The 23,372-nt window shown below is 38.6% G+C and overlaps 1 protein-coding gene across 14 annotated transcripts in view; it reads left to right on the top strand.

Moving 5' to 3' along the window:
• Positions 1-22,826, top strand: part of PICALM (phosphatidylinositol binding clathrin assembly protein) — a 102,685-nt gene extending 79,859 nt beyond the window's left edge. For 7 of the 14 annotated variants that reach the window (XM_075546412.1, XM_075546416.1, XM_075546404.1 and 4 more), the window contains 5 exons: positions 1,134-1,157; positions 2,591-2,650; positions 5,471-5,575; positions 20,141-20,245; positions 21,475-22,826. In XM_075546412.1, coding sequence (XP_075402527.1) covers positions 1,134-1,157; positions 2,591-2,650; positions 5,471-5,575; positions 20,141-20,233 — 282 coding nt within the window. In that variant the 3' untranslated portion in view covers positions 20,234-20,245; positions 21,475-22,826. The remainder of the gene's footprint in view (positions 1-1,133; positions 1,158-2,590; positions 2,651-5,470; positions 5,576-20,140; positions 20,246-21,474) is intronic. The other 7 variants (XM_075546409.1, XM_075546407.1, XM_075546408.1 and 4 more) reach the window with 2 other exon arrangements.
• The last annotated feature ends 546 nt before the right edge of the window (positions 22,827-23,372 follow it).

The following is a 23,372-nucleotide window of genomic DNA, read 5'->3' as shown; positions in this document are numbered from 1 at the left end:
CTCCTTTTTAAAGGCAGTAATTATTTACTGGTAGAAGTAACTATCATTACTAATAATAAAACTTGTCATTTAAGTAGTTTATAGATTTTACTCACATATTATCTTGAACATGTATTGGTGCACTATTGAGGTGATTTCAGCACGTATAATTATCCCACTTTTAAGACATGTTATATAAATTTAAGATATGTTTCTCCTAAAAGTGAAGCAGCTAAAAAGTAAATTGAAATCCATTTTTTTCTAACATTGAATTCACTGTTTTTCAATCCTATCACAGTTTCTTGACTTAGGGCATACTAGTAGATTAGTGGATTTAATCGTCTCAAGTGTGAATTATGCACTGACAGTGTGAAGGATGATATAAATACCCAGACTAATATCTTCGTATTTTATCGTAAATTAGTATTCAAGTGAAATATTAATAGTTAATAGACCACTTAATACTGACGAGGATGGCATTTAATCTTTTAGACTATGTAAATTGGTGGGATAATAGCGGTATTTATGGTGCTGTGTTGTATATGGCAGTGTCTGTCATCCCTTAATGATTTTGTTAACGTTTCTTTGCATTGTTTTTATAGGTTTGCTCTTTAATGGCTAAAGTGTAGGGCTGGTGATGAGATTCACCAGTTAGATAAACTGCCGCCTGTGACATTTCTTTACATTTCTAACCTTTTTATTAATCCTTAAACACTGTCAAGGTTTAAACTTTTTTTTAGAATTTAAACAAATTACTTATGATGTTATTAAAATAAATAATGATACTATAATGCAGATTATTTTAATAACTTCATTGCTTGCCTTTTCCCTCACCGATGATAGATACCATTAGATACAACTCCTTTTATGGAATGCATTCGATTGAATTTTTACACCATTGACGCTACTGATAGAGTGTATATTCTGAAGACACTTGTAGTCATTGAGCATTGTTCATTGAATTTCCCTGGTCCACCTTGACAGTGTTTCAATATAGATGTTCTTTCATTTGATATACCGGCATTCCAGAGGATTTTAGGTAGTTAGTGAATGTACATGTGAACTAAAATGCTCTGTGTATTTTGTGTTGTGTAAGTACTTGTTCTAATCCAGTGTTATTGCATTATGTAATTGTTCTTCCCTGGGAAAAACAGAATGGCATGCATTTTCCACAATACGTAAGTGACCAAAAACTAGCCTTTTTGCAATAAATTGGCATGCTATTAACCACTGCTGTAGCAGAATCTCATAATCTTCCAGCTATTACTTGTTTTCACATTCAGATTTTCAATGTGCCAAAAATTCTTTCTAGCATCTACTGATTTCATGGGTGTTTTTCAGAATTAATTCTGATGGTGGCATGGGAAATACCAATTTTTTTTCTTGCTTACTATTCCGCCATTTGCTGCCAGATGGCTGGGTGTCTGTGTGTGTATCTGTGCTGCCAGTGTGCACTGATGACTTCTGAATGAGGGAGTGTGGATTGTGATCATGTGTAAAGTAACAACTGCATGAAATCTTACAGGCTTCTGCTATTGTTGGCAGTTTGTCTACTGCTCCTGCAGACTTTGGTTTTTAAGTAGGGAGAGACCAATAAGTCCTACATGCTCCCCCAAATACTAAACTTTTAACTATTCACTTTAGTGTTAATTTTTTAAAGTTATGCTTTATTTAACTTCTCCATGCTCATATTCAAATTGCCGCATAATTTCAATTTTGTTTTTGTTTCTTTTAATGTTTCAACAGTGTTATTGGTCTTTCACCTTTATTGAGTTTCAGCTTTCATTATAAGATAACATAGGGAATGTTGTTAAGACAGCAAATATATCTAAAATAATTTTGTGCTCATATAATTCATTAAAAAAAGAAACAATACCTATTGATCATCAAGTCAGTTCCAACTGATAGCAATCCTCTTAGAGGATGAACTGAAGCAAGAGGAAGAGGGGAACTTAAATATCGCAGTGATGGATGGTTCTTTTAAGCATTAAGGCATAAGCTGAAAATTTAATAGCCTCTTTCATGTTAGTGCTGCACAGAAAATAGTTCCATTTCTATGAAATTAAAAGGAAAGCTAACTTATAAACTCTTTGTATGAGGATTATTATCCATTGAAATAATTTATTCAGTAGTGGTTTAAATCATTGAGCTTTGAGAAGAGCAAATGAGATCCTTAGAAATTAACTTTTTAGAAGACTAGGTTATAAATTGATTTAGGATTTAAAATTTTGTCTTTGAATGCTTAAGAAATGAAGTACCAAGAAAATACTCAATTATTTTTCTTGGAAAACATTATTTGTGTTATTGGTAGACTATAAATTTTAGAGCTTTGAATTTTTTTTAAGTCTAAAAATTTTTGATGCTCTAAAAACTCAGTGAAATCCCGTGTAACTGTTTAAAGTGATATTTTTCCTTTCTAATACTTTTCTGCTTATTTAAATATAGTTTCCCCCCATTGGATATTAACTGACCATTATTAATGATCACAAGTGCTACTTAATCACAGCTGTCTTAGCAATTCTTTTTAGTGGAACTACAGCTATTGATTCCTTCAATTCAATATAGACACATAAGTTATACTTCCTTGTTTGTTTTTTCTTCACTGTGTCAGGCACCCCCAGTCATGGCCTATCCTGCGACTACACCAACAGGCATGATAGGATATGGAATTGTAAGTATGTTTTTAGTTTTTACAAATATTTTCATTTATATTTATACTGTTCTTATTATAAGCATAACTGGAAGAATGTATTCCCCCTTGTGCCTAATAGAGTTTCTAGTATGATAATAGTAGTTATATTAATATTTCTAGAATAATTGTTACACAGTAAATGTGACTTAATTAAATACACACTATTACTTGGTTTATTTTTTTGCCTAGCACTTTTTGCTAGACATTTTATTATAACAAACTCATTTAAGTGCTGTAGGAATTGTGCAGTGGTGGCACCTGACCTCACAAAGGGGACAAAGAATCAAACTCAACATGTGCCCAAGGCCAATTCCTCTGAGGGGGAGGTCATGCCTTCACCTTCCAACCTTCTTTACCAGTTCTGGTACCAGCTGCCCTTCCCATTGCACTCTATTTCATTGCAGTCGCCACATGGGAACTCACTCGCAACCAGTGCAATGAATGGCCTCATTTGGGGATGTTAACAGATCATAATTCAGGATAAAAAACACACCGGATAGTGTTTGTGGTCAGCACAGTCTCTTTTCAGTTCTTGCAGGTACAAATCTCTCGTCTAGCCACATGACCTCTGTGCCTCTGTCTTGCTTAGGCCATGTTATAAAGTTCTCTTAGTGCTTCCAATAAATGCCAAAAGGGCACTCAACTCAGCCATAAGCTTCCGCCCAAGGTGCTCATCTCTAATTTCATGGCTCAGCAAACCTAGCTCCCCTATTAAGTGCCTAGAAACAATCCACTCCATTAAGGGAACCTATTCAGTGACATTGAAACTTTCTTGCTCCGCAACTGGGAATGTGGACTCACTGTTCTGTCTGGAACTCTCAGTGCTACAACCTCTGAAGGCACAGCTCTGTGCCTTGGTTCAGTTCACAGGGATCTCAGGGTCAGAATTTGGGTTCTACTCCGGGTTCTTTTTTTCTTTGGGTTGTGAGATCCTCCACCCTGACTTCTGAGATGGCTCCCTGGAAATCCAGCAGGATTGCAGGCTGATATAGCTCCTCTTTGGATTTCCATATACCTTCTTTACAGATACCACCAGCCCCTCCGCCAGTCACTTTGTGGGAGATTATAGCTAGGAGAGTCAATAAATTATTCACAGCACCAACAGAGTTAATATTAATTCTGAGCCTTGCTTGGTTTGACTAGAAACTTAATACCTGTAAGGTGTGTATAATCATAATAAACTAGTGGAAAAGAGAGGCTCACACTTCTTGAACTCCTTAGCAGTAAATTTAGCCTCGTAAGAGCCATTTTCTCCTGATTGTGATATTATAGGATAAAACCAGCCTTTTAACCTCTAGGCTCCTGTAATTAACAGCCTCGAAGGGCTTTGCACGTCTTTTCTATACAGACTTTCTTAGAGACGAAGTCAAAGTAGTGACTTCATCCAACTGCTTCCTCAGGGAGGAAATGTTTGCTCATTGAAGGTATCCCACTGCCCCTTGATTTTGCTACTGTGGCTCCTGTGCCGCTGCTTTGTCTACATTATGTAGAAATAGCTCCTTGCACCAGGGTCAAGTTTCACGGTTCATAGGTTTATAGCTTGCTTGGTATCCCTTACATAGAAATGGAGTCTGTGTAAACATTCTGACCGTCAACCTAAAGTGAAGTTCTTATCTGTTTTTAAACAGAGTTGCTAGGGAAGTTGTAGGGCTGCAGGCCTAGGGTCCAGGGCCCTTCATCTACTTGGAGGAACTCGGTTGTGTGAAAGAAGAAAAGTGAACTGTAGCAATATCAACTTTTTGAATAGCATTATAAAGAGATCAATCTTGTCCACTAAGTAATTTTAGCATTACAAATAAATACATATATCTGAAATTTAAGATTAAAAGAACCATTCTTCCGTAGTTAGTAAGATTTGGAATTGGCTAAATTAGCATCCATATAGTCTTCTTTCCATGTTATCCCAAGAAGAGATTAAATCCTTCTGTGTCTTTGACTAGGAGTTGTACATAGTTACCTACACGGCCACTATAATCTTCAATTACTGAATTCCATAACACTAGAGATAACAGGATCTCTATGCTTCTAAATGTCAGAGAATTTAGTTTGGTTACGGAAGTCTACTTGATAGACTAAATATAACATGTATTTTGTATGCTGGAGTGGTGATTTTTTAATTAACACTATTGGTTGACATTCTATTTTCAGTTATTCAGGAATTTGTATGTAATCTAAGCCCCTTTTTGGTTCTTCCTAAAAATAGCTGATTGAATCATCGAGAGTAAACATCTGCAAAGAGCCAGATATCTTTATATGTAATCCTTCCATAATGGATTAAGAACTTGATTTGACATGTAAAGACAATGTCCTTTAAGTACCTTAGAGTTCTATACTTCTAAGTTTTCTCTTTATTTAAAGCTGGCAAATTTGGGGATTTTCAAAGATTTTCATCGAAATTATTTTGTATGCTGTTATAAAGTTTAAAGTTTGTAATTCATCAAATAGGGTTACTTATTAGACTTTGTTACATCCTTTTTTTAAAATGACCATAGTGAAGATTTTTCTTCAGAACCAAGAAACGTATGCCTGGGTTTGGTTTTTATGGCAGGCCCAACCCCGTGGCCTCTCATAGTGTCTTCTCCAAAAGCATAGACTGTAGACCCGGACCATTGCCTTGCCTTCTAGCCCACAATGGGGGGACCTTCAGAAAATGTTTACCTCTGAGTCTTGCATTCGAAGAAATATTTCCTTCGAGTCGAAGCAGAGATGCTGTGGTTGTCATTCTAGTCATCCTTATTTATTTACTATTAGGAAGCACTGAGTTGATGTCCTTTAACGTGATGTTCTTTCATTTTTTAGCCTCCTCAAATGGGAACTGTACCAGTAATGACACAACCAACCTTAATATATAGCCAGCCTGTCATGAGACCACCAAACCCCTTTGGCCCTGTATCAGGAGCACAGGTATCACATGTTACATGTAGCTGTTTTAATGCATTTGATGATCTAGGAGGAATAATACAGGAAAATCCTTTTATATGATTTTACAAACAATTTTCTTCTTTGTGCGAAATGTTTCTTAAGGTCTCACACAACGTTCTTAAGAACATTGGTCATTTGGAGGGAAAGAACAAGCAAATTAAACATTTTAAATACGGAAAATTTGTGACTTATAGTTGGTGGAAATTTGATGATTTATAGTTGGTGGACCTTATTCTAGTTATCTATCTACCTATCTATCTATCTATCTATCTATCTATCTATCTATCTATCTAGTGAGAAGCTGCTGTCCCAGATTTTAATACCCATCTAGGCTATCATTTATTTATTTTTAAGAACTATTTTATTAGGGGCTCATACAACTCTTATCACAATCCATACATACTTCAATTGTGTAAAGCACAGCTGTACATTCTTTGCCCTCATCATTTTCAAAGCATTTGCTCTCCACTTAAACCCTTGGCATCAGGTCCTCTTTTTTTTCCCCTCCCTCATGAGCCCTTGATAATTTATAAATTATTATTTTGTCATATTTTGCCCTGTCCGACGTCTCCCTTCACCCACTTTTCTGTTGTCCATCCCCCAGGGAGGAGGTCACATGTAGATCCTTGTAATTGGTTCCCTCTTTCCAGCCCACTCTCCCTCTACCCTCCCAGTATCGCCCCTCACACCCCTGGGGTGGACCTTATTTTATAAGGTTAAGAAACTTGCTTTTGAAATAGAGGAAATAACCTGGAGGCAAAGGACATTTATAGAGGCCTAAATATAGGCATGTGCATATGTAAATATAATTATAATGAGAGAGGATAGAAGTATGTACTCATATCTATATGTTAAGAATTAAGGTTGCAGATGGACATTGGGCTTCAACTCAAGTACTTCCTTAACAAGTGAACATTTTCTTCTAACAATCTGGCATTCTGTGATACGTACCATCCAAACACAGTTACTGAAGACAAAGCGGGTGCATAAGCAAATGTGGTGAAGAAAGCTGATGGTGCCCGGCTATCAAAAGATAGAGCTTCTGGGGTCTTAAAGGCTTGAAGATAAACAAGCCGCTATCTACCTCAGAAGCAACAAAGCCCACGTGGAAGAATCACAGCAGCCTGTGTGATCATGAGGTATCAATGGGATCAGGTATAAAGGCATCTAAGACCCAGAATAAATTCATACCCAACGTGATGGGGGTGGGGGCGCGGCATGGAGTGGAGACCCAATGCTCATCTGTACACAATTGGACATCCCCTCACAGAGGGGTCACAGAGAAGAGATGAACCAGTCAGGGTGCAGTATATCCCTGATGAAACACACAACTTTCCTGTAGCTCTGTAGTCCTTCCTTCACCCCACTATCATGACCTCAATTCTACCTTACAAATCGGATTATACCAGAGCATGCACAATGCTACAGATAAGAGCCTGCAACACAGGGAATCCAGGATAGATAAACCCCTCAGGGCCAACAAGGAGAGTAGAGATACCAGGAGGATAAGGGTGGGGGGGGGGGAGACGGGGGGAGGAGAAAGGGAAAATCCCTCACAAAGATCAACTCTAACCCCTCCCAGGGGGACAAATAACAGAAAAATGGGTGAGGGGCAATGGAGGACGACGTTAAGATGTGGAAAAAATTATAACTTATCAAGGGGGAGGGAGAAGAAATGGGAAGCTGATATCAGGGGCTCAAGTGGGAAGAGAATGCTTTAAAAACGATGATGGTGGCATATGTGCAAATGTGCTTGACACACTGGAGGAATGTATGGATTGTAATAAGAGATGTAAGAGCCCCCAATAAAAGTATTTTAAAAAGTAAATATTTAGAAAATAATTATGGCGACATGTATAAATATGCTTCATAAAATTAATGTATGGATGTTGTAATATCTGTAAGAGCCCCCAATAAAGTCATCTTAAAAAACAAAATAGCAACAACAATAAAGAAACTTGCTTTTTGTTCATGGGTTGCTTGCCCTAGAAACCATTAACTCAGAGCTCTAGCTCCTTGGCTAATCGTCTGAATGATGTTATAACAAGAATGTTATCCATGCAATGTTTGTGAAAGATATTTTAACAAGTCTCAAAAAAGTTGTGAATGTTAGTTTTTCATTAGATAATTTTTTGCTACTGATAATGGTGTGCTATAATACAAAAATTGAGATTTCTTGAAACTATGGTGATCTAATTTCTTTCATTGGCAGACGTTAGGTGTTTCTCATACTCCTTCACTCTAAATATCTCCTGTTTGCTTTTCACTTTCATCCAGTCGTTTTGGAGAATGTACTGGGGGAGTCTGGATTTTCTTCGTTCTTTTTTTTAGGGCATACTAATTCTGAGTAGGAGAGAAGACATGCCACTATTTCATCTCTTCTCTAGTGTCATGCATGATGTGAGACCCTTTTGAAGTAATGGGGTGACTTACTGTTTGTTATCTGTGCCTCTACTCATGTACAGTTAGAAATTTACATTTAACATTATTGACAGTTACATTATTTACATTACTTAATCATTAATTACATGCAGCTGTAAAAGCACCCTTCCTGTTTCATTCTTCTTTTTTTTTTTAATGCTTTTCTCAAATTACGGAGCCCTATTTGCACAGTGGGCTACAAGTTGGCTTCCCAACCACAAAGCCTACAGGTTTGAGCTCTCTCTCAGTCATTCTGAAGGAGAGATGGGCCTCTCTGCTCCCAAATACTGACTGCCTCAAAAACCCGCACGGGGAATTCTATCCTGCCCTGTAAAGTCATTGCGATTTCAGAATCAACTCACTGATGTGCGAGAGTGAATGAGTTTCTCAAATGGCTTCTGATGCAGCTGGTTGGTCTTATTTTATGTATTTAATAGTTATTTGAAAATACTTGTGAACATTTGGAAATGCATATAGTATGGCATTAACCATTGAATTATTGTTGCGTTGCCACAACTTGTATTGACATCGTTTGATTATATTCTCTGTATATTTTACAGATTCGTGGAACATAGGGACTTGGTTTTCAGCCTTTAGAAAATTTTTGTTTATGTACAGTAGAAGATAGATCAGTTCAACAATTTTTACTTGTACAATTCAGTCTCTGATTAATGAAGTCATTAAATTGGCATTTCTGTTGCCTGGCAATGGATAGTAAATTTAATTGTGATAGTTTTTACAATAAAGATAATTGGCGTCAGAATAATTAGTGTTGTAATTATTTTTATCAGTCAGTTTCTTTATCATTTGCTTTCTAAAATAGAGAATTTATAGTTACCCTTTTTTAGTGACCGTTTTACTAACTGGTTTAACTTGATTTCAAAATTAGATTTAATAATCTTTTTTAAAGCACATTGACGATTTCCCTACCTATCAGTACAGCTGTTTTCATGAGACTCTCCAATTAGAAGCTCTCTTCACATCTTCCAGGTTATTCTTTGGTGTTCATTTTCTTTCAACTTCAGAGTGTCATTTATTTTTATAAATCAATGATTTTCTGCTGTAAGGAACTAAGTCATAAGAACTTTAATGTCATTAAAAAGAAAGCTACAGTCCGTAGCTGTAAACTGAATAGGACCCTCTGACAGAAGTTTTCCTAAGCCTTGCTGCACCCAGTCTCCAGGCTCCTGCCTCATAAACAAGAGTCTCTTACTGCATCCTTGGATCTGACAGTTTCCAGTTATTTCACATTTGTTATCGCACCTGATTCTCAAAACAGCCTTTTAGGTAGATGGGTGGAATTAGAATCACCATTTACAGATGGAGAAAAATGAAACTTGGAAATGTTTCTCAACTCCATAGCTGTTGAAATAACGATTAATTCCTAGTATTCAGGATTCCTTGACCAATGCTCATTTGGATCACACGGTCCTCTATCAAGGGACAGAGTGCAATTGACTGTTAGAGCACTCGTCCTGGCGTCAGCAGTGAAATACTCTACATTTCTTGGGCTTTCCGAATTGTAAACGAGTATTTGCACCTTTAAGATATGACTGTTGGATAATACCTTCAACCTTGAAACATATAAGAATGAATTTGTTTATATGGTTAAAAAATTCTTAGTAAAAATTTGCCTTTAAAAAAATTTCTGTTCTTAACCCAGGTTTTATATCCTCTGAAATACCTACATCCTTTTCACATGTACACGTACAACACACGTACACTCACACACAGTGTATGTGTGCATAAAAAGAAAGAGGTTAAGAATCTTTTTCCTCTCTAGTTACTTTATGCCAGAAGAGATTGTGAACAGACAAGTTGATAGTTGAATGGTCACATTGAAAGCGGACTTGTTGTATAACCAAGTCAGCTCCAGCTCACAGTGACTTTGTTACCGTGGAGTTCTGTGTCCTCCTTACCATCAGCATTCTCGAGTCTATGGAGCTGGCTACAGTGCCAGTTCATCTCTTCGAGGGTCCTCCGTGCCCTCCTGGGCCTGTTAAGTCATCAAACATGACACCTTCCTCTAGCAATTGGTCCCACTTGAGGACGTGAATCAGGTTACTCTGCTGTGACTGATAAGGTTTTCATGGACCGATTTTCAGAAATAGAGCCTCAGCCTGTCTTCATCCTGAAGCTCCATTAATATATGCTCCTCCCTGATCTTGTATTTTACTTATAAGTAACCATTTTAAATATGTAATTTGTAATAGCGCTCCAAATTGTACTGTAAGGTGAACTATGAATCTTGCCTGAGGAATGATGATACCTTCAATCTAGTGATTGAACATGAAAAACATTTTTTAAATGAAACTTGATCTTTGAAGTAGGTGACAAGTGTTTGTTTTTTTAACAAAGTTGTATTGGGTTGATGGGTACCTCTGAACTCTGGCTTTGCCGTCGAGTCTGTCTTGTGGAGCTCGTCACTGAATGGGTGGATGTGTGGTCCTGCGGTTCCGAGAAGCATGTCAGTGAAGCAAGTGCGCGGCCTCTGCAGTTGGCAGGCATGGTGTTCCTCCTTCCTTTGGTGCTTGGTCAGTCCCTCAGATTAATTTGGTCCATTCAGTATTAGTTGTAGCCATAATAATTTTGCTTAGTAAATTCCTATTTAATTATTCTCTCATTCTATTTATATTTTATTCATTTTAATTTACAATACCTTGAGGGCAGAGTTTCAACTTTGTATGTATTGTAAAGTAAATGATTGTTGAAGTAAAAGTAAAACCCCGTCAAACTAGAATTAATTAAATTCAAATTCTGCATTTACAGCAAGTAATTCTTCCCTTCCAACTCTTAAGTGTTTTCTTCTGCTGGCACCCTACTATTAATGTAGACGGGACTCCAAATTTCTCGATATCTCTATCTTATTTCCATATAGTGGGTCATTCCAAATGGTGCATTGTGCTATTTTTTCCCTTTTGTATCTTAGTTACAATTTGGGCTGTATAGTTCATTGCTAGTGAGAAGCCAGTGAATCCTTTTCAGATGGCATTAGCTCAGAGATTGTTCTGCTTTATAGCCTTACCTTAGTAGACTGTACTGTATCGGTGTTGACTGCTTAAAGGTGGCCATTATACGTTTCTGTTTTGTGCCTGATAACTTAGGCATATGTATTTTTTAATGATCCACAGTAGTTCATCTTCCTTGATATTTAACTTTATTTTGTTCATTTCATTTTTCTTTCTGAGTGCCCCCATTCTTCTTACAGTTTGATGGTTTGTTACATGTTGCTAGCATATCTGTTGATTAATTTGAGGAGGATGGGAACTTTTGTTACTGGTGGTTTATATAAATTAGACTATATTGCGGACTAAAAGTCTATAAACTCATTCCATATTCGTACTGTGTCATTAAACATAAAAAATAGGAAGCTAATCTGATTAGTGTCAGATTTTTGAAATCATTATGATATAAAATAATACCTTCTTGTAGTTAATGTTTGTTTAAATGACTATTTTGATGTCATTGAACATCTTTTAAAAGGATGTTCGCTTATTTGTACAAGAAATTCCTATATGCTCATGTCAGTCTGCCTATTTTCCTAAAAGCAATATGAAAACTTTAGAATGCTGCATCTGAGCATTTAATTTTTAAATAAATATAATCAAAGTCTTGTTTATTCCTTTAATGTAGTAGGCTTTATTACAAAGATGAAATTAATGGATAATTGCCAGGGAGTTTATTAATGAAACATGGAGCCAAAGATATAAAGTGCTGCTGCTTATTTGTTTGTAATGTTCAATTTTAAGTAAGTCTGACATCAGTTACGTGTCTATGCGAAAAGAATGGCTAGTTGTGAGGCCTTTCTACCCTTCTAAATGGGGGCACTGTCGGTTTTAGGTACTGGAATAATTCTAAATCTTTTAAAAACGTCTTTTAATGGCATTCTTGTGTGTTGGAATAAATGGATCTCTTGGTTTTCAGGATAAACCCCACACACCCACCCCCTTTCCTGGTGTGTGAATCTGACAGTGCTGATGGATCAGCTGACCTGCCCAGCTGGACTTCTATGAAGAAGGCCTTTTGCCTTGCTAGCCCTGTGTTGTGGCCATTCATCCATGCCTGGTAGAGGCATGTCACGAGATACCATTTACTTTGGGAATTTAAATGAAAACTTAGTACCAAAGATGAGAAGTGGCCCTGCTGCTCTCTCCCCTGGTGCACAACTGGAGAAGCAAAACAAGAATTTTAGAACCATTATAGTTTATTAGAAAATCTGTAGACTAAAACTTTATTTGCAGAGTGTTTGCTGATAAAATTCTTTCTAGAAAGTGGAAATCTTAATTTCTTGCCTTGAAAAAAACAAGTGCTTTTAAAATCTTAAAAGTCCTTCAAAGCTTTATGATGAACATTCTTGCCATATATAGAATACATATGTGTTGAGGGTAGATCAGAAAGTATTGATGCAAAATTGTAGAACCCTTCATGAAGCAGAAATATCTAAATGTGAAGCTGTTGTTTCTCAACATACTCTCCATGTAAACTTCTGAAGGCAGCATCCCCATTTTTCTTGACTTTTCGATTTATACCATGTCCAAAAGACAGTGGTGGTGGCCTCGCGGGACTCATATTGTGGTCCTTCAAATGTTGGTTGAGATTTGGAAATACAAGGCATAAAGGGGGGGAGGTAGATCTGGCTGTAGGGTAAATGGGATAGGGTTTCCCAAGGAAATTCTAATAAGACAGCCCTTGCTATACTCAGGAAGGATGAGCAGGTGCAGTGTCACCATGGGAAAAGTTCCTCACTGCAACGTTCCTGTCCTTTTTGTTAGCCATGCAGTTTTTGGTTTTCTTTAAAATTCTTTGTCAGAGTGCCTATGCGTGTCCCGCGTCTTCTGAGAACCCTTATCAAGCATTACGCGTTAGAGCCCTCCCAGTCACCGTACCCTTCGGAGCTGGCTTCTCTGCCTTGAACCCATCTGTGAGCTCTGCCAGCCTTCATAAACGGCTTGATCCAACTGCAAACTGTTGTTTTGAGTTTTAGTAGTTTGAGAAAATGCCCACTTGAGTTTTGTTAAAAAAAAATTTGATTTAAGCCCTGACCTTAAAATCCTTTTTGTACATGTCAACAAAAGCATCCCCCTCTTAAAGTTATTATTAATTGAGAGTTAATACATATATCACTCCATAGTTCAATTGTGCCAAGCAGAGTTGTCCATTTGCTACCAAAAGTATATTCCTATTTGAAAACGCTTTAACTATTCTTAAACAAGTGTATTACTGAGAGAACTTGTCTGCAGCTAGCTACTAATTGCAGACACATGTTTAAACTTGTTTGGAATAAACTAGTTTATATATGAACTGCAACCTTAACAGTAATTTTTTTTTTACTTAACCACATGTATACAAGGGGGGGGTACCCCCCCAAAGTGGGAAAAATGCTCCACTGGGCAGAGCTTTCATAGTACGCATTGTTCCCGCGAGGTAAGCATTAAGCAGTGTGCTCGGAGTTAGTGCACCCAGTGGCATTGCCTGGGAAGGTTCTCTGTGATCACAGTGAATTTTTTCATGAAAGCAGGTTCGCTCCAATCTCGTTTTTGTGACAGCCGATTTAAGACAATAGCATGTGGCTATGAAATGTTTCCTGCTCTGGAAAACGGTCCCAGAAAGTGTGATGTTGAACACAGCTGACAAGGGCAGTGAAACCGGGAAAACTCAAATGTACGATGGTTTTCTCATTTCAAATAAGGTAAAATGTCAATTGATGACAAACCTTGTTTTGAACATCCGGCAACTTCCTGAATGGACGAATATGTTGACTCACAGAGCATTTGGAGTTTGTTCCACCAGGTCAGACTGTTAATTAGGCTTTCTGTGTAGAGATTCTGAAAAGTTTGCATAGCAGTGTGCAACAAAAAGGCCTGATTTGTGCCTGACCAGGGACTGGTTTTGCCACCACAACAATGCACCTGCTCACGCAGCCATCTCAGTGTGCTAGTTTTTGGCAAGAAAACAGCATGCCTCTCTTGCCTCACACACTTGACTCACCTGACCTCGCTTTGTGGGACTTCTTTTTGTTTCTGCAAATGAAGAGGGACATGAGAGGAGTGCAATTTGATGACATACAAGAGGTGAAGGAAAAAAAAGTGAGGTGCTGTCAGCCATCCAAACAGAGGAATTTGAAAATATTTCCAAGAGTGGAATCGCAGACTTGACAAATGTACCAAGTGTAGTGGAGACTACTCTGAAGGTGATAGAGTTGTTATGTAAAAAAAGTTAAATACCTAGCTTTTGGGGGGAAATTCAGGTTTTTTTGGATACCTCATACAGGAAGCAGAGAGTTACTAATTTTATAATGTTTATGAGAGAAATCCTTTTGTTTAAAAAAATGCTTTTCTACTTTTACTTTTTTCTACAAATATGTGGCCCTAAGTTCTAGCGGAGTTACAGCAAATAGGAATTTGGATTGTAGAGATGGTGAAAAGCACCAACCACAGAGCTGAATTAGGATCAAATGAAAATACTTGATTTGACTTAGAAGTGTTCCATTTCTTATTAATGGTCTTGAAGAATACTTTTTGGTATTTGGGGAGGGGGGAGAGTTAGCAATGTTGCCCTGTACTCAGAAATTATCCCTAATACCAAATTGTAATCTATTATAATACAGCTTTTCTTTCCATGTATTTAAAATTATTTTTATTATAAACAATTCATAGTTCCTACTTTGAAACCTTAATTATGATTAATATCTTATGACAGCTACTATAAAAATCATGGGAGTCTCTCAGACATTTTAATGTAGTAACTCAGTATATAAAATAGGGAAAAGTAGGTGGCCTCAGGCTCATATATGGAACCATGGGTTAGATATTTTATCCCCTAAACAAGAAATAACATATTTCCAATAAATAACAAATAAGCGGTCCATTATTGTGGTGCTGGAGAAGAGTACTGAAAGCACCATGTATTGCTAGAAGGCGGAGCTTATAAGTATTGGAAGCCCCACAGCCTCGTGGATTGACACCAGTGGCTGCAACAGCGGGCTGCAGCCATGGGCACAGCGTGAGGACGGCGTCTGTCTGTGAGGTTCCCGTCTACTGTGTATGAGTCGCTGTGGGTCAGGACCGACTTGAAGGCACCTCACAGCAACAACACACATGCAGCTGAACTCTGTTTTGTTTCTGAACAAGTTGACATAAACCTTACTCTGTATTTCTTTGGTTTTTGAGAAATCTGAAATTAAATAAGCAATCAGCACATTGTTCAGATAGGCTAAGTCAGCTTTCATGATTCCCATCCATCAGATGGGGCTTAATATGCACCTCTCTTATCTTTGGAAAAGCATTTCTGATATAGAGAACATTTTGTTTTCATTGTTAACTTAGATCAGCGAGTAATATTTCCTCCTTCGAGTTAGGAAATCTCATAATCTATTCCCTCTCCAGTGTGTTACTCATCAATTGTTTGTCAGTTGTATGCTAACATAATTCCAGTGAGATGGCTTATGCTTCCCTCCTCGTGCTCTCAAGGTCTTCCAGACCACAGGCAGTCTGCACTCTCAGAAAGGTCCAGGTATCATCTAAGAGGAATGCTTCTAGGCCCTTGTCAGGTGTCCCTACAGAAGGTGGGGACTTTGAGGGTCCCAGAGCAAATGCTAGCATAACTTCATGATGGTACTAATGCGGGGAAAGGGGTAAGATGGGATTATATAGAATGCAACCCAAGAGAAAGTTATTAGAGAAACTAGTTTCAACCTAAAGGGGAGCCCCTCTACATGTACACTTCCAGGAAAACCCCCATCTTTCAAACCTTACCAAGGTAGTCTGGGAATAGTATTGCGTATCTACTGTAACAGATTGAAATGCAACATTTCCTTGGAGATACTGTGAACTACCATGGATTTAGCTGTCTATATAGCTGGATTCAGATACATCACATCTGGCCGGTGGTCAGACGTTGTCCATCTCTGTAGAGAATCCTGTTTAAAGCTATTCTGTGGTCTCTAGGAAATTTTATTTTCACAGCCCTATCAGGAAAATATTTTAAGCCAAATCCCCCTAGTGTCTGCACATTTATTTATGTTAGGTTCATATATTTCTATATGACTTATTAGGTACATTAAAATATTTAAAAATATAAACTTCAAAAGGCTGCGATTTAAAAATGGAGAGAAAGCTTAATGTTTTCTAATATCCTATCCCACTTTGGGGAGCCTGATTGTCACCAAAAAGCATTTGGATTTAATAAGCTTTAAATGCCTACAACTGCTCATTATTGAACAAGAGTTCAGGGAATGGTTCGGGCAGGAATTGTTGAATTGGTATATGCTCTGCCGTGTATGCTCTCCCCAACAATCAAAGTAAAATAAGATTTTCAAGTAAATAGAAGAATCCACACAGAGCTCAGAGCAAGAACAGCACAGATTTATAGCATTTTAGCAGAACTGTCATTCCAGATAAATGGACATTGGTTGGTGAGCAGTAGGGAAGGTTAAACTAATATTTGAGCTTCTGGTGTATGCTATTCAGTGTGTAGGATGCTTTATTCTTTTCTTAATCATTTTATTGGGGGCTCATACAACTCTTACCACAATCTGTATATATATCCATTGTGTCAAGCACATTTGTTGTCGACATCATTCTCAAAACATTTGCTTTTTACTTGAGTTCTTGGTATCAGCTCCTAATTTTTCCCCTCCTTCCCTCCCTCCCTCACAAACCCTTGATAATTTATAAATTGTTATTATTTTTTCATGTCTTACATTTTATTTTTATTTGATCCTCAAGGCAGTACAGATAAGAGCCTCTACAATATTTGCTGTTGAGGCTTTTGAGTGACTGAGAATTTCAGATGTAAAGATGTGACAAAGTTGAAGCTTCTTTAAGAATTGTAGGAACCGCCAGTGCTTTTTCAGAAGTTAGTCCTACCTATTTGGCCCTTTACCATCCGATACGCTTTTCATCGCATTAGCCTCATGTTCGGGGACGACTGCACCGTCTTGTTCCAACATGGTTTCCCTTTAGTGTTATGTCAGAGTACAGTGATGGAATACCATATTTGTTTAGTGATGTTCAGAATCGAATGCTTTTTTAAAATTTCTTTTCTTAGATATGTTTGCCATTTATTAAAGTTAATTTATGTTCTCTGTGCTTTATGTTTACTAAATGCAGTATTAAGAACAATAAAAAAACTTCCTTATGGTGATGGGTTTTTTTTTTCTGTTAGAATTCTGTAAGATTTTAATACGATTTTCTTGAAGCTGATTGACATGAGTAGAGGAGTTTTAGCTAATAGTTGCCATCATTTGTAAATATCCATTTTTATCTTATCCTCTTCTTGATATTTAGTTTTCCTTTAAGAAAGGAAGACAAATTATGTCTATATTGGACTCATAAAACTGGCCATTTTGTTTAAAAGACATATATTTGTGATGTAAACAAACCGCACAGCTTATCAGGTTGACTTCGACCCATGGCTACCCCATTAGTACCTCACAGAAGCAAGTCACCTAGCGGGCCTAGGTGGATTCCAACTGTTAACCTTTTGATGAGTGGTTAGGCACTTGACCCTTTTGATGAGTGGTTAGGCAACTCCATGTGTGCTTTTTAAACGCAGTTGCCAGCAAGTCGGTTAAAACTCATCGCAGCCCTCTGGAGCAGAGTAGAATGAATCGAAGCGTTTCGCAGAAGTGCATTTCTCCGAGAGCAGAGAGCGCGTCTTTCTCCCGCGGTGCATCTTGTGGGTTCGAACTGCCAGTTGTATGGCTAGCAAGCCCAACACTTGACCTGCGGTGCCACCAGGGCTCCTTAGAGTGTCACCAGGGTTGGTTTTATTTGAGGAGAAAAAAATCCACTGGTATTAATTTCACTAGTTTTGTGTGAATTTTGCTATAGGAAATAAATGGTTAAGGCTATTTTCAATTATACTTATATTTGATACAGATTATAGGTGAGGGCATGTTGACAGTAGAATTTGAGTGGGACAGTGAATTACGGTGTGCCTTGTAAAATAGGGTGACTTTATAATAACTAGTTTTTTCTTGTTTATTATCTAGTGTTTCAATCTTGCCTTTTATGTTCTTAAGCAGCCCTACAAGTTCTTGATGTATGTTCAAGAATGCCACGTGAAGGACAACTGGCCCTTTCAGTTTCAGGAGGCAACCTTGGGCGTTTAGAGGACGCTGTTGCTTCCCGGCGGCCATGCTCCTCCACTTCCTGCTTTCGGAGAGCAGGAGGGACGACTGCTGCACGCGCCCTTTCTTTCTCGTTCCGTGTTTGTTCCCTGGGCTGGCTGTGCTTTCGCTGGGCCCAGAGCCACGGTGCCCGTGTGCCTGGGGGCAGGTGCTGGCAAAGTCAGTCAAACCAGTCCAGGCCACAGTGGCATCTTTTCAAGCGAGGTTTTGAGGGATATTAAATCTTGTTTTCTCATCGATGGTATCGATCATATCTAATTTTGCCATGTAAGACATAGCTAAGTGTGTGTTTTACCACTTTGAGAGACTGGCAGAAGTACTAGAAACCAGCGCGCTTGCCCCCTAGGGGATTGGTCCTGCTGAACCATCTTCAGGCCTTTCTGACTGATGTCAAGCCGCTCTGTCCCCAAGGAGAAAGAAGATCTCCTCACTGCAGTGACAGTCTTTTCCAGGGACAGTTTCCTCTAGGGCTGTTAGGTCTTTTAACTGCTGTCCTCGTGAAAACATGTGATTTAAGATGTTTCCTCGGGCAACTCGTGATTCTGGGTGTGATCTGTCTGTAGTAAGCAGGGCTTTTGTTTTGTTGGAACTTCTAGAGGAAGAGAAAATCTTTTTTCTGCTTTGGACTGAAAGCTAGTTAATCTTGAAGATTAGTGCGTAACATTGGCCTCCCCTTAGCGTGATGACTGGTGATCGCTTCACTTGAAATCATCCTGCTTCTGAATGATCATCCACGGGCAGACTGAAGTGGGGAAGGGGTCTTCTGACTTCGTCTCTGGATGGAAGATGTTTGAAACCTCAAACCCAGACATGCTGCTGCAGCTGCCTGCTGAATTCCCCCATCCTCCTCACCCCCACCCCACCCCCACGCCTTCTCCTGTAGCCCTCCAACATCCCCGAAACAGGAAATGGGTTAGACAAAGGACTCCACCGCTAATAAAATGAAAGGGGTGATGGGGCAAGAAAGGAAAGGCTGAAAAAACTGAGACCACAGCTTTGGACCAGCAAGACAGATTTAGAGGCACAAAACCTTTATAGGGTTTGAATGTTGTAGTCAGAATTGAGATTACCTCCATTTGTAGATTACACATTCCCAAAAGGACAGTTCATTTCCTCATAGCCCTATACTTCCCGAGCTAATGCAAGGCGAGTAAAAATTGTGTTCCAAGCACAAATGGCTGCTGTTTGGTATGAAATACATGTAAGTCGGCCTGGTAAAGGAGATAGGGAGCGAACTCTTGGTTCTTCAGAGACTGTTTCTTTGGAGAATACTAAAGACATGTTGCCGAGCTCCACAATCAACCTGCCTTAAGGTGTATTCAAATTAAATAATAGAAACACATAGTCAAGTGGAAAGCAAAAGCAACCACCTCGCAGGCTCCGTATTCAGTGCAGATGTGAGCTGTCAGAATAGGCGACTCCTCGGGGCCCTTTCATCTCCCAAATGTGTACATTCGCTTTCACGTGTCCACATAAGAGGCAAGAGAGCACGTATGTGTGAAGCATGTGAGCACCGGGGACCGGCTCCACCGCTTCCAAGGAAGGAAGGAGGGAGGGAGGGAGGGAGTTAGGAGTTTGCACACCACTGAGCAGATGGCCACGGCGCAGGAGACCATCTTTGCGTGATTAAACAAAAGCAGAAAATGCTGTGCCTTCTCCCTGCCTTCACTGCCCCTTCCTGACCTTCCAAGACAGACACCAACGTCTACCCACGAGTCAGCCTATAGCGATCTCTTTGGGCAAAAAGACCGTTCCTTCGTAAATTTTCAGAAGCAAGAATTTGCCTCCTGAAAAAGCACCTACCATTTGATACCCTTTCACTTGGCATGTAGGTGAACTTTTTGGTTTCGTGATTCCATTTTCCACAAAGGCTGCCTTTCTAATGATTAAAGATGACAAAGCCAGGCCACTTCTTCTTTCATTACGTTCCCTGCTTTCATGTTCTGTCATTCTGAGACCTTTTTTCTCTCCTCTCTCTGTCTTCTTTCCCCCAGCTCTCGGCAGCGTCCAGCCCCTCCAGTCACAGTCCTCACAGAGCTTCAGGAAAGGACCCCTTTGCAGAGCTCTCTCTGGAGGACTTCTTATAAAAGTCACTTTAGGTATTGCTGCTTGTGGGGACAACGGGGGCTGAAATACTTTAAAAATCACCATACACGAAGCACAATTCACTCTTCTCCTTCGTTGCTTTAAAGGATTCCAGACTCTCCTGTCCTCTGCTCTAGTTCTTAGATGATAAGTAACATAAGTCAAGATAGGACATGAGGAGAATCGGCTTCTGGAAAATGCGTTTCACGTAATCCTTCAGAAGGTGTGAAATCCAGGGAGCTTCTTCCATGTGTATATATGCGTGAGCAGCCAGTGCTCACTGCCGATGAGCTCAGATGTCTCCCTTTTAAAAGCGGGGCATTTGAGTCACTCTTGAAACCCAGTGTGAACAATGGCACAGTTTCACACACTGCTTTAGAGCTTGATGGGCAACATCGTTCTGTTCCTGTGAATATAATCATAACCAGTGTTTTGAAGCATTCCAACAATTTCTGTAAAGGATTGTGTTTTTATGTATCCCTTTTCATTTAAAAATGGTAACATTTTCAAAGAATAGTCTTTGGTTAGCATTTTTTTTAAGGGCAAGTAACTGTTTAAGCCCTTTTCAATAGAAGAATCCTGCATATGACCCACATGATAGTCTGCTCTTTGTGGGGGGTACTCTCCTTCCCCCCCCGCCCCCCCCCCCCCCCCCGTTTAAATACATCTTCTAGATCTCTGCTGATTTGGCAAGTTAATTAGCATACCTGCTTGAGTCATTTCTTGGGAAGGAGAGGGTAAAGGAAGTCATGAGTGAAGTCTCTTGGAATGAGCGGTGACACCACACTGAAAATGGTTCCTTCGTAGATCCTTGGCCTTCTGTGTGAGTAAGGAAATGATCTAGCAAGCTTAACTCTGCTGTTCCCGTTTTACTTCTAATTTTATGGCATTAGTTTAGAAATAGTATTTCAAATTGTGCTTTGCCAAATGAGAGTTTATGTGGAATGCTTAGAGCTCCTGGAAAGATTTTATGAACTTGTAGAAAAGTCATTTGTTCACATCTTTGTTTCCTCCCTTCTCCCTGCCCCGCCCCCTTGATGTTTACTAATTTGAAAGGTGTTATGCTTCAAATATTAAATTCCAGTACACGATCAGCTGACAATACTGACTTTGCTTTAAAATCAGGATTTGCAATAAACATGCTGTAAGCACGACTGAGGCAGTGTTCTGGGAAGTTTTTATTTGCGAGAAGGTATCTTACAGTGCAGGAAATTAACTTCACTATTTTTCTTTTTTTTTCCAGATACAATTTATGTAACTAAGATGGAAAGAATGGAATTATTTCAAAAAGACAAGTGCTCAAGCGGCAAATCCTTACTTCCAGCAAAATCCGAACTGCTGTCTCTTAAACTCTCTTCTTCCATTAGAATGCGACAGTGACCAGGGAAGGCCCGTGAAGGGAATTGGGGCTAGTCGATAGGAGAACGTATCCGTAGTTTATAAAGCCAGGAATGGCCATGATTTAAGACTAAGATCTGTCTTTTTTGGTGACTAACCCTTCAGTTCTTTCAACTCTATTAATACCCATAATCAATAACCTACCAAAAGAAGCCCTTATTTGGAAAGAGTGAAATTTGCATTTGGAAAAAGCTGCCTGGAGAGAAGAACTGTGTCCTTTCCTGTGATTCAACAGGACTCTTTTGGGGGGATAAAAATCATAATTCTTAATTATACAGTATCTTTCTTTTCTCCACTCCTGACAGATACAGAAACAGTAACTGAAATTAACTTTTCTTTAAAAAAAATTATATATTCAGTTTGCAGTAGACATTCCTTATGTATTTGTATTTATTTATGATTATCAATTTATGTAACATTAATATTGTATCAAACTTCCTTATGAAAATGAGTATGGATGTACACAGTATGTTTGATTTTTATCCACAAGAATGAATCTGATTCAGAATGCTTTTCAGCTGACATACAGAGCACTAAATATCTCAAGGCAAGTCCATGGGTCTGAGTCTCTTAAGACTTGCGGCCTCCATGGGAATTAGGGAAGCATGAGAAATGCATTAACCCTTGTAGTCAATTCTGTGCCTAGCATTTGTGAGGGACAGTGCACGACTAGGGAAAGCACTACACTTGAAATGCAGCATTAGTGCACCGGGAAGGAACGTTACTGCTTTGTGCTTGGCATGTCATTGTTTTCCATTCGACATTAGGGCCTTTCCAAAATGAATGTGAGGAATTGCTTTCACTTCAAGACTTTTCCTTCTTTTCAATAAAACTCTAGGAGGAATTCGGGGGAGGGAAGGGGACCAAAAAATCCTTAAACCTTTTATTTGGCTTGTGCCATGTTATGATCATGTACCTTTTAAATAAGGGGAAATAGTATCTTTAAAGTTAATGTCTAGCCAAGAGTTTAGTTAATGAACAATTAAATTGCACTGTTGATCGGTGCTCTGTGTAAATACATCTTAACATTGGGTTGAGGGGCTGTAAGGAGGACAGTTCATTGTAGGAAAGCAATTCTATACATGAGTTTAAGCATACTTGTTGCATTGTCTCTGCAGATTCTATTTTTGTTTACAATATTAAAATGTATGTTAGCAAAATGGGTGGATTTTCAAATAAAACGCAGCTTCCACAAAACTTTTGTTATGGTATTCTGGTCTGAGACACCTTTTCTTTATATCATCGTTATAATTCCTTGCTAAGTGAAGTATGTATAATTTAATAAAGTGGAAAATGAATTTGTTTTAACTTAATTTGCAAAAATACGTACGTTCGCACTTTGTTGCCAACTTCTAGACTCTTACTGAAACTAAGCAAACTTGTTAAAATTGTTCCTTTTTGTCTCGAGCAGATACCTTCACCAGGTAAGTTTAAGAAAGAAAATGCTTTTGAGCTTGGTTGGAATATTGGTGCGTATGACGATGCCTGCCAAAGAAGCCATTGACTGTACCATCTTTGACTTAGACAGCACAGGATAGAGGGACTGAAGTGTTGAATTGATGCGTATTTGAATTGTTTGCGCATTTGCCATTGTTTGGAAGAATATTTAGTCTTTAACTCAGTATACTCTGTCAGGTTTACCCGTCTTTAAGTTACACGATGATTAAACCATTTTCATATAGACTGAGAAATTGTATTTTTGTAAATCAACATCATTAATATTATCATGGATGTCAGTTTGCC

Source organism: Tenrec ecaudatus, chromosome 4, assembly GCF_050624435.1.
Source record: "Tenrec ecaudatus isolate mTenEca1 chromosome 4, mTenEca1.hap1, whole genome shotgun sequence".
NCBI classification, from domain to species: Eukaryota; Metazoa; Chordata; class Mammalia; order Afrosoricida; family Tenrecidae; genus Tenrec; species Tenrec ecaudatus.
The sequence above is the reverse complement of the archived record's forward strand: the minus strand, read 5'-3'. Positions and strand labels throughout refer to the sequence as shown.